General features: G+C 41.5%; 1 protein-coding gene across 2 annotated transcripts in view; it reads right to left on the reverse strand.

Moving 5' to 3' along the window:
• Nucleotides 1–12,064, reverse strand: part of fgf14 (fibroblast growth factor 14) — a gene marked incomplete at both ends in the record, with an annotated part of 96,371 nt that overhangs the window by 12,348 nt on the left and 71,959 nt on the right. For both annotated transcript variants that reach the window (XM_080038215.1, XM_080038214.1), the window contains 2 exons: nucleotides 9,460–9,563; nucleotides 11,130–11,240. In XM_080038215.1, coding sequence (XP_079894341.1) covers nucleotides 9,460–9,563; nucleotides 11,130–11,240 — 215 coding nt within the window. The remainder of the gene's footprint in view (nucleotides 1–9,459; nucleotides 9,564–11,129; nucleotides 11,241–12,064) is intronic.

Here is a 12,064-nt window from a genome sequence, read left to right on the forward strand (position 1 = left end):
TGTGTGTGTGTGTGTGTGTGTGTGTGTGTGTGTGTGTGTGTGAAGGTGTGTGCGTTACTTTGGTTGAAGTCCTACCACATGAAGAAAAAACTCCTACAGGGGTTGAACAGGCTCATCTGGATTGGTTATACACATGCCTAAAGTGTGTTTACAGAACAATCACACACTTACAAAATAGATAGTGATATAGGACTGTTATAATGTGTATGACCGACCTGAGAGTGTGTGTGTGTGTGTGTGTGTGTGTGTGTGTGTGTGTGTGTGTGTGTGTGTGTGTGTGTGTGTGTGTGTGTGTGTGTGTGTGTGTGTGTGTGTGTGAAAGCGATACACGTCCTTGCTAATGTTTGGCTACTGAGGTTCTTGAGGACTACTTGTTGCTTTCCAAGCCCTCATCTCTCCACCACTCATTTGCACCCCTCTCGAGGCAACAAGCACAATTGTTCCATTAGTATCTGTATGGTGCTTGACATTTATACACTGTGGAAGCAATTAGGCCAGAACAAGGGTCATTAATACAGGGAACAGGCTAGATGGGTTTTGCTCTCATAGCTGCTGCAATTTGTATTGGAGAAATGACAATGATGCCATCTGTATCTCTACATATTGACATGTCCCCTCACTAGGTCTCAGGGAGGAACGTGGATGAAAATATGAATTCCACAAAAGCACACACACACACACACACGCACACGCACACGCACACGCACACGCACACGCACACACACACAAAGAATGTCTCGGTTTACAAAAGGCCCACTCTCTGAACATGCATTTTTCAAACAAAGTTTCCAAAGGCAAGCCAGAGGGCAAAATCAATAGCAATGGAAACAAGACGGCATTCACAGGTTCACATATAGTGCTTGGTATGAATAAATGTTGCTGGCTGCAGAAGCCAATTAAAGGTGAAAGAAGCAAGTAGGATCACAGTTTGAAAAAAAAAGGGAAATAGTGGTTGGAGAATGAAGAAACAAGACATTTTTCACATTGATTTACTAGGACTTAAAGAAAATTGCAGTAAAGGTTCTTTTGTGATAGAAATGGAGGTACAACACAGTCGACATCCAAGCTCTGCCAGCAGTAGGAAGCCAGCAGTGGCACTTCCAAAGTTTAAGAGTAAGTAGAAAGTAAGTTATTAGTGGTTATCAAATATTTAAATAAAGGCAATTTAGCACAATTTGGAATATATTTTGTATCTAACCATTCAAGCACTTAGTGTAAAGACCAGGGGCCTCATTTATCAACAGTGCGTAGAAAAGGTTCTAAATTCACTCTTACGAATGAAATTTAGTATGTGCTTAAGTACAAAAAAATCGGTATTTATCAAACGTGCGCTGGCCTATCGTACGCACACCAGTAAGTCATCAATCTTGATAAATCCCACATGTTCTTAAGTGTCATGCTCGTTCACGCTCAGCCCATTTGCATTCAGAAACGCCTCCAATTAACCATATATGGTCACAACACATCCCTTTATCAACCATCTGAATGTGTTTTACCCCTCTCCGCCACAATGGTAAAGAGCCGAGGGTAACGAAAAGAAACTTCTCCAACACAGAAATGGAAACCCTTGTAAACGAGGTTGAATCGAAGCAAAACATATTTTGTTGGCGCACTTAGTGCAGGCATTAAAACAAAAGAAAGCTTGCTGCATGGGAAAATGTGATATTTTCGAGCAAGTTGTAAGGCAACGGCATTGTTTGCCGCGATCTGACAACTTTACGTGCAGTCATTCATAAACTCTTTCAATAAAAAAGAGATGAAGATAAGCTCCTAACAACAATAGAGTTAGCCTACTAAGTGAAATGAGTGATTGGCGAGTCTGGCGAGTCACCGCGGCTCGTCCAGCTCACAGCTGAGTGCTGAGACGCACAGAGAGCATCGGAGGGATCCTCCGCTTCAAAACATGTAAACGTGACACATTTAATGAATAATCAATTAGAGCTTACCTAAAAATAAGTGTGCCATATAACTATTTATTGCATTTAGGATGTTAGCTCATTTGGACGCTGTTTTGACCATCTGTTTTCATTGATGTATTGGCGATTTTACATCTACTTCAGTTTCATTACTGAGTCGTGATCAGTGTTCTTAAAGAAACTTAGATTATAAAACAAGAGGTCCAAAACACAGATGATGATTAAACAAACAAATGTATGACTTTATATTACCCTAGAAATGCACGGGTGGATTTGACGCGTGGCGATTATAGATATAAAGAGAACGCTGGCGGTTCTAGTGTTAATGCAGACGTTGAAACTCTTAAATGCTTTGCTTTGTGCTTGTAATATCGCTATTCTACCACTAGATTCTGTTCGTAAGCATGGTCAGAGTTGTGCTTACATTTACACACATTCATAAGTCTAAGTACATTTTGGTAAATGCCATACTTTGCGTGGCAATGTTCTTACGCCCTACTTACGCACAGATTTGTGCGTAAGTACGGTTGATAAATGAGGCCCCAGGAAATGTGTGGGGGTATTTACAGGAACCACAGCACAGACCATTTGAATAGATTAGGACTCCATTATGGAAATGAGTATACCGAATTCAAACCAAACAAATCAGTATTTATAAAGCCCAATATCACAAATAGCTATTTGCCTCAATGGCCTTCAAAATCCTTACAGCGATAAGCTACCCTCTGAATAGACCCTTGACTCGGCTGAGGAACAACTGAAGTCCTGTCATTTCATAGTCACAGAGAACACAAATCCAAATATTTGGAATTAGATACAAAGCTTTCGTTAACCTATAATAATAATAAACAAGCAATCTCACTGTCTATGATTCTGACAGGCTGCTGGTTTTGTTGGATCGTGTGTGTTTTAGTATTGCTCAAAAACGGGGCATGCTTTTAACCAGAGCAATGGACAAACGGGGGCGATAAGCAGAGGTTGCTTGCATGCTCCAATGATGATATTGACCACCACGGCAGGGCTTTCCCTGAAAATACACCTTGGAGTTACCGCTCTCTTTCCCCCCACCCCCCATACTGTCCCCCTCCCCGTCCAGTCAATGCAGTATTTGTACACTTTCCAGTCTCCTTTAATCCCCATTAGTTGTCAGCAGCACATCATTTACAGGCATGTCGACGTTTGGCTACTCCATTTTAATAGAGATGTAGGGATTAGGCCAGATGGATGGGGGAGATTCAGCATAAGCTCTAGCTGACAAATCGATAGTTGGCTGATGGCCACCATGTTGGGAAGTCTGCCCACTCTGGGAGGAGAAACATGCTGTTACGAAGATACAGGTAAACAATTGTAAAGATGCAGAAAAGGGGATTTTTTCGTTTTGTTGGGAAGCTCATAGGAGCTAGCCCAGGCTCTCAGAGCAGCCAACATACACATTTTTGTAACTGTGTAAATGGCTGGCAGAGAAAATGACATTGTGTAGCATTGAAGTTGGGTGAATCACCAAAGCAAAGCTCTAAAGCAAGAGCAAAGAATCTGATAGAAAAAGCTAACAGTCAAAGGTTTTTTTTATACAGTAAGATTGAATGTTCAGCTGATAGCCTCGTAGCTAACAAATGAGCCACTGATGGTGAAGCAATAAAGAAGCTTCAGTGCTCAGGACTACTGGAGAGTACTCTCACTGAAATTCATGTACAAGACGCTCACAAGATCAAGCGTTAGGATGCTACTGTTACAAGCTTCAAAGAGATCAAATCAGATTTGAATTTAAAAAGCCTGCCTGGTAAGTACAGTAAAAAACCTGGCAGTTAAATGGCAACGCGCTGGACTTCAAAAGACTTTTCACAATTCATTATATATTTCCTGATATCCCTCCCGGCGTTTCAGTGTTCAGTCTCTTCACTGCTGAACTGCATATCATAAAGATGCGTCATGTAGACCAGTGATTCAGAAAACAGATGCAATTGCCGACCCTTAATTGCCTTAAATAAACTGGGGAATAACGGAGTGATTGAGAAACAAGGGGAAGATGTGATGTCAATTGGCTTGTTGACCTGGAAAGACATCGAGTACAAATCAGCTATGCTGTGTGTATTTATGATGTATCATTTACAGAGGCATAACGCCCCACTGGTAAAGCCTATCACCTGATTGGTGATGCACAACTCTGGTTTCCAGTGGCACATTTCAAACTACAACATAGGACTCTGCACCCATAGATTCTGGAGAAAAAAAAACTGTGTCCATCCATCAGAAACCAAATTCATAACTAATAATATTAAAACGGCCAAAGGATTGCTCTTCCTATTCTTAGCCCGGGACAAACAGCTCCCCAGTTCAGCTTTGACGGCTAACTCCAACCGTGTTGTTCATTAATAGATGAAGCTGCTCTCCCTCATGCCCTCACAACCGCCGCACCCTAACCGACACTGACTCTGCGTTAAAGGCAGGAGAGAGAGAGAGAGAGAGAGAGAGAGAGAGAGAAACGCTTTGGAAATAATGATGCTCCCCCACCTCCACTCTGAGCCTGACACTCCTCCTCATCTTGCAGAAATCTGAAATCATCTGAGTAATTTCTATATAGGTAGCCTGGATATGTAGGAATGTAAAAATATCATGTTCAGCCCCCTTCTCTTGTTGTTAAGACTACCGCAGTTGTATGTATTTCTATGGATTCGTTCCAATGCTTAAGGCATACACAAACTTTTAACAATCATGGTTGATGACAAATAACATCTAATCTATTGATAAATAAAAAGAAGGATATTTTGTTTCAGAATTATTACACACACACACACACTCAAACACCTGTGTGCACTTGTACACACACACACACAGTGTCCTGTGTAGACATCTCAAAATATCATGTTTATGTTCATATATTTACATTTCTAAACTCCATATGCCGCAAGAACATAGCTAGAAAAGCTTTTGTTGTTTGTATTAACATGACCCGTTTTTACCATTTTTGCACTGAAGGCCTGGTCCCACCAGAATGTGGAGTAGTGAAGTTCCTCCAAGCATCTTCACAAAGTAGGTGATGACGTAATGAGAACAGGGCAAGTAGACAAAGAAGCGGACAAATAAACTGTTAAGATGCCAGGAACATGCGGGGCTGTGTGAGGCACTGCGGTTCAAGCAAGCTAGCCAACTAACAATCCAACTAACTAGCAAGCCAACAAGCTTGGAGATGTACTTCGCCGATTGCAGTGGCATCCATGGGGGAGTGGAGTGCCCCTAATAGGCAGAACATTTGACAGCAACATAAGAAAAACAGCCGAAGAGTTTGGAAGATGAATAGAAATGTTGGTGGGAAAAATATCAAATAGCCAAACCCGGGGGACTCGAGCCTTTCTCAAAAGGGATCTCTTGGTTTCACACCAGCGATTCCTGCATAAGCCACTCATTTCTATTCTTCCCTGCGCACAGCCCCCATGCACTTTTCATTTTCAAAACCGATGCATATTGAGGAAAACCCTCTGCATCAAGCTGTTCGATGCATTCTGAACTAGGACTATACAGGAAACAGATGCCGGCAGTCTTCTGCGTTCATATTACATACAGCCTCTTAACAAGTGAAGCTGAAGCCACTGCACTGCACCAGATTGGTCCTCGCAAGGATTTCATTTCTAAAAAAAAAGGAGCACTCGAGTGGTGTGGCAAAGTCAATTTGACAATCATGAAAGGTATCGCTAACAAGTGCAGACTCCTGATAAAGAAAAAAGCCTGCAGAGGGAGACTCCATTGAAGTGAGCGAATGGAGAACAAGCTTCTAAAGAATACCAGCCAACCGTGAAATGCTCAACCTTTTCCCTTTGAGAGATGCTACAAAAGTGCATAAGCAGGACAGACAAAACAACAACAAAATACGCACTAGTGGGTCGCATTCTCTGGCACCACCCTTCCATCATGTGTGATCAAAAAAAAACTATAGAATCCAACAGTTCCTTGTTTGGTTATGTTCTATCTGATTTGAATGTGCCTGTTCTTACATAAAGAGTTCCATCACAATTATCTAGAGACTATCACACAAGTGCTGCTTCCGCTAACCTTCTGCAACAAGGGGAGAATTCCTCTCCTTTTATTACATTTTACAGAAGAATTGCCCCGGAACCCAGGCAGGGAGAAAAGCCTGCTGGAGAAATTAGCTGGGAGTTTATTGGCTGAGATACAAAAGGAACAGATTAAAAAAAGGGGGGTGAGATGATTGAACTCTCCTTTATTCCATGGTGTGTCCTTTGTGCCGGGGCTGCACAGTCACTTTGATGTTATCTCTGTAGGAGCCTTGGGTAGCCTAACACAAAAGATGATGATGCACTATATACCAGAGGGCCTTGAATGGGCTTGCCATCTATTTTCTGAAAGAGTGGGAACCTCCTTTTGATTCAAACTCGGTCTGTTACACAACAAATTAGTATATTTCATTTGGAGAAGTACGTCATCATCACAGTAAAAGCCTTGGTGATTCATTTAATATTGTAAAAAGAATAACAACTGACCGAGTGAATTTTAGTTAATAAAAAGGACCTGGCTTTAGGGAAATGAGGCAATATTGAGAGAGTATATACTTTTCCCTACAAAAAAAAAAATCCCTTTTAATGTGCACACCACCAACTCCAAAGGGACATCTGCTTTATTCTGCTTTAATATAACCTTCAAAGCAGTTTCTGAAGAATACAAGTGCACTCCATTCAAATAGCCCTTAATGGGCAGAAGAGGCGGACTGTCAGAAGCTTGCTTGCAAAGGAACCGGGTGATAATGGGAGGAGTGGTAGCACCGAGTTTACAGAGAAGTATGGAAGAGGGAGAGAGATGGTGGGGAAGAAAGGAGATGGAGGAGGAGGATGATGATGAACATATAACAAGGCTGCCATTAGTGCGGTAATTCACACACTAAGGAGTAAAAAAAGACCTTTGAGTGGGTGGCTGGATAGTGCAGGGGCTGACCGGGACCTCCATTAACACATAGAGCTGCAAATGGTGCAGGGGATATGTCTTTGTGTGTGTGTGTGTGTGTGTGTGTGTGTGTGTGTGTGTGTGTGTGTGTGTGTGTGTGTGTGTGTGTGTGTGTGTGTGTGTGTGTGTGTGTGTGTGTGCATGTGCATGTGCAATTCTGTCCGGACTAAATATTTGAAGCGGCTGGGGAGCAAAATAACAAAACAGTTGATGGGCAAGGTTTCTGAAGTAACGCTAGAACACATACAAATACTGCAGCAAGGACGGGTTAGGTAAGGATAGGTTTGTTTATGTGCCAATTAGCATCAGCTCTAGGTCTGGCAATCATCAGCTAGCTTGGATGGGATTTTTTTTTTTTTTTCACAGCAATAATTGTCAGCTTGCTGAAGAGACGCCAGGCCATCGGCGGTCACATTCCAAGCGTCAAAAACACCTTGAAGTGGAGTAGCATGAGGATTCATAAGACCATATGCCAAACGGTGTGGATGAAGAAGAACAGCCAAAACACAATTTGAATATATCCATGTAGCACGTTTGATTTATAATATTTGGCATGTGGTATACTTTATTAATGTAGCCATATGCAATCTTTAGAGAAGGTCAGTTAGTGCAGAAAGTGCTCATTTGGTTATTCTATCCACCCCAATACAATGTGTCCTTCGTATAAAGTATCATGCAGCATACCAAGACATTTGTGTAGACAGGTTTAATAAATTATACAACTTTAATTATTCATGCATGTACTGGGAATCCATCATAAACAATTATTCCAAATCAATTATCTGTACTAATGAAGAGGACGCATTGAACCGCAGACATAGATTATCATTATTGTAAAGAAAACACAATATTGTCCCATATTCTTGTGTGTCAGATTTTATCTAAAGCCGATTGGTTAGCCATTCCCAAATGTATCCGTATGCTAAATCTTTCAGTTTTTGAAGTTTTAATGATTGTCTACATGTGAGCTGTTTGCCTTTGATGTTGAAGTTTTAATTATTGTCTCAATGTTAGCGTTTTGCCTTTGATGTTATTATTATTTTCATCTCAAAGAGTTAAGAGTTGGGTATGAAGATCGAAAAAAATATATTGTGAAGCTCTACATTTACAGTATGCTGCTATAATCAGACGTGTTGGGAGTGTGTGTCTGGTGTGAGTGTACAATACAAAAAAAATCATATTTTGCCTTTGTGTACGTTATGCAGTATAGTGCACCCGTAGAATACATTCCCTACTGTGCAATACCTTGAGAAAATCCATAGGATACTAGGTCAATCCTTCTGAAATGATTTTCATTTCACGGCTTAAAACAAGCAGAGATTAAGTATTAGAGAATTCCACTGGAATACCGGTGCATTGTACAGTAGGGAGAAGTAGCTCCCCGCTAACCCCTCAGAGGTAATGAACGAGGAATAAGATGGAAATTCCTGCTCTGAGCTCTGCGGATTAGGAACATGAGGACGGCAGTGGGAAGAGAGAGAGAGAGAGACAGTGATTCTGACGGATACTCCTGTCTGGTAGAGAGGGAGCGCTACTCCCAATGTTCCTCCAGTTGATTGATTTGAATGGCTGCGAGATGAGTGAGTGGGCTAGTGAGTGAGACTAGAAGCGCTATCTGTGCCAATGGAAGTCTTATCAACCTCCTTTGTCTGTCCAGTAACGCAGAAGACTCATTTATTTTCAAGAGAGGTAGTCAATAACACTAACAGCGCTTGACTACAAAGTGAGAAAACAATGGCTGCTCTTCAGATTGCCTTCAAGAAAAAACAGCTGTGCATTTAATTTACTTTTAGCATGTGTCACAACATCCCAGCATATCTTTGCCAACTGCCCACATCTAAATCACCTTCATAGGCTAACAGACTAAATGATTGATATATACTATGTAAAAAGCATATCCCATTTTATGGGGGGAGATGTGTTTTCCTCCTGAGTTATGTCATCTGATTTAAATGTGTTTCTCATATAGAATGAAAACTCTGGGGGCATTTAACAGGTGATGAATAGAAAAACTGTATGCATGAATGTCTGCTTAATGGCATCCCTAACCTTCTGTGAAATGCAATTACCATGTTTCAAATGTGTTGACATGTTCATGTGGCGCCTTATGGGAAACAGCGGCAAACATGTCCAATATATCCTGTCCATACCTATATCTATATTTGAGATGTCATATTTCAGTAGTCACATATAGGGGTGGGGGTACAGGTGCCTTGTATGTTTTTAAAGTGGCTATGTTTCATGTGTTTTTTAGACTGTTTAAAGGCCCTTTTAGGGAGGGACATTGGAAATTAGCAGTGGCTATAAATTCCGTAATGCTGTACATCAGAGATTTGTTTTTCAGATGTCTATGCAGTAGAATCTGTCCTTATCAAATAAACATGAAATTAAATGTCTATTTATTTATATCTGTGATGCTCATAATACAGAAACAGCCATGCCTTATACCAGGACACCTATTTACCATAGTGCATTTTGATTGTGTGTAACGCAGGATTTTGTATGCCATGTCATTTAAATACAATCAAGTACATTTCCAAGACGTGATTACTTGTTTTAACAATAGTATAGAATAGAACAGCCTGCTTACCGATGTGTACAGAAGGCCCTCCCCGTTCATGGCGATGTATAACCCTATCTTCACGGACTGAATGGCGACAACTCGGAGGCCCACAGGAATAAGGTTGAACAAAGCTGAAAAGACAAACACACATATGAACAGGTAAAATCACAGACACACGGGTAAAAGAAAAAGAAAATCTACCAAACATCATTCCTATAGAAAGACCTTACCATTAAGAGAACATTAAATACACTGGGAAAAAAATACGCCATTGCAATTCATCATTCAAATGTAAGAGGTCTACCATTAATGATTCACAAAGCAATGGGTAATACAATTGCTGGCTTTTGCATTAAGGTAATCTCTGAAGATGAATCGCAGTGTGGCCGGCGAACGTGACCGGCCAAGCGTAGCAGCGGCCACCCAGAGCTACCTGATAAAAGGAACAGTAATTGGGGCCACCACTGGTGCGTGGCAGATTTAATAGTCCTTTTGTTGTTGTAGCAGGCTCCTTGGGCCTGGTTGGGTAATGGCTATTGTTTATACTGGTAAGAAACAACAGGACTGGTCAATCAAAATGCACTATGGCTGTGACATTAACTGTGTGTAAGTGGGAGGTTTAAAGGGCACATAATGACCCTTGCTGGCCCTGTAAGTAACATATATTGGCAGTTTGGAGCCAGAGGTGAAGGCTAATAGATCTAGCGTGTGACCATTGGCTTTTGGCCATTTACATTTAAAATAAAATGTAATGTGGAGCAGTGGGTGCCACGATTTGATTTGATCTCTGTCTTTTAATGATATGATAGGTCCCTTGTGTAAACTTTCCGTATTGGCCACACTGTTTCAGATGCGACATGTGCCACATCTCTCGGTTGTTGATAGGGTTAGAGTAAGTGACGCATTGTAGAGTGTCAGAGTTGGAGTTAGCACCAAGCACTGGAATCAAATTAACAACCTAGCCTGCAGCGCTAGAGGAGCAGTGCCAGAACAAGCTAATAATACCCCTTTCTCCCCCGTTAAGCCTACTGTTTCCTGGTCCACTTTCCCATTCGGGGAGGAGGAGGAGGATAAATCTGTGTGTTCCTATAGCTGCCATTTCAGAAGGGTGACAAATAAGGTAAGGTATTGGCCTGAAGGTTAGAGAAGTGTGACTGAAAGGTAACTGGTTCGTTTCCTGTATTTCGGGGATAAATCTTAACCAGAAAGTGAGCACATAATTTCCTTTGTGATCAAGAAACTGTATTACCAATACCTGTACTTCCCCTGCTATTTAGTATGGTAGAAAAATATTTAGGATGTCCCAATTCTCGCGGTCAGATCCAGCACGCTTAAAAATACCCAGATGGCCTACTACATCCGGTTGGGATTTCGAGTGTGGAAATCGGCCATTCTGATCCACAATCCAATGCACACTGGAAGTCACTCACCGACAGAGCCTTCCAGTGGAAACAACCAGCGAAGCAACGGATGTAAAAGCAAGAGGCAAGTTCAAGGCACGATTTTTATAAAGATATAAATAAGTAAAAGTATGACCCAATTGTATGACTACTGCACGCTAACTGGAACTAGAAAAAAGAAAGTGCAATTTGGAACACAGCCAGATTTCAAGTAACAGTAACTTATAGCCGATCTATTTCAAAGTACCCTCCGTTAGAAATGTGAGAAAGGCCAGCAGACAATGTCAAGGTACTCACAGGAATTACTGCTGTCATCTTTGGTCCCATCAAGAGAGCCATCGGGGTTCATTTGCAAGTAGTATCCCTGCCTGCAATATAACCTGGTCACTATACCCTTGAGCTGGGGATCTGCAGGAGAGAAAGAAGGGAGAAAGAAGAGGGGGGAAACATTAGCATTTAGCAATTAATGTTGTAAACGTTGTGTTGCAAGGACAGCTATACTGAACCAAATAAGCTTTGAGAAATTCATTATTTATCGAAAAGATAACATGTTGTTTTCTGAACTGCAAAACACCATGGAAGACCGTCCAGAAGTCTTGGAAAGAACTTGTAGGCTCGTGTGTGTGTGTGTTTACGGGCAAAATCCCAAAAGCCAACTTTTTCTGGGCACATAAACCATGCCCTGTTCAGAGATAGGCCAACCAATTATAGGCAGTAGAACTAATCTGTGGTCGCCTGACTCCAATAAACAGCACCCTCTCTGGGTCCTCAGTGATGTGAAAGCGTCTGTGCTCTGTCCCTTGTAGCTGACCCCATGGAAGGAATTAGCCACATATAGAATCTACAGCACAGATAAATCTCTGCTGCGGCTAAATACAGTGTCAGTGCAGCTCAACCGCTCATGTTGCAATTTAGTCTGTTTATTGTCGGTCTGTTACAACCACGAGAACATATGAAAGTGAAAATGTAAAGGAAAAAAAGGGAAAATAAATAGAAAACTTAGAAGGATAAAGTTTAAAAAACCTGCGCGGGTCTGCACATTGGGATGTGTCTGGAAAAGTATTGCCTTTACTCGAGCTGTCTGACAATATTTCTTCATCTGCGTGTGTGTGCATGGACAACCACTGGGGTCATATGCTATTAACATAGTCTTATTGTAGAGACAACCAGATTTCATTCTAAAGCCCAGGGATCAACTTCACCTGGGCCTTATTCGGGTGCTGTGCAAGTGA

Source organism: Ammodytes marinus, assembly GCF_949987685.1.
Source record: "Ammodytes marinus genome assembly, chromosome: 12".
Classification (NCBI taxonomy): domain Eukaryota; kingdom Metazoa; phylum Chordata; class Actinopteri; order Uranoscopiformes; family Ammodytidae; genus Ammodytes; species Ammodytes marinus.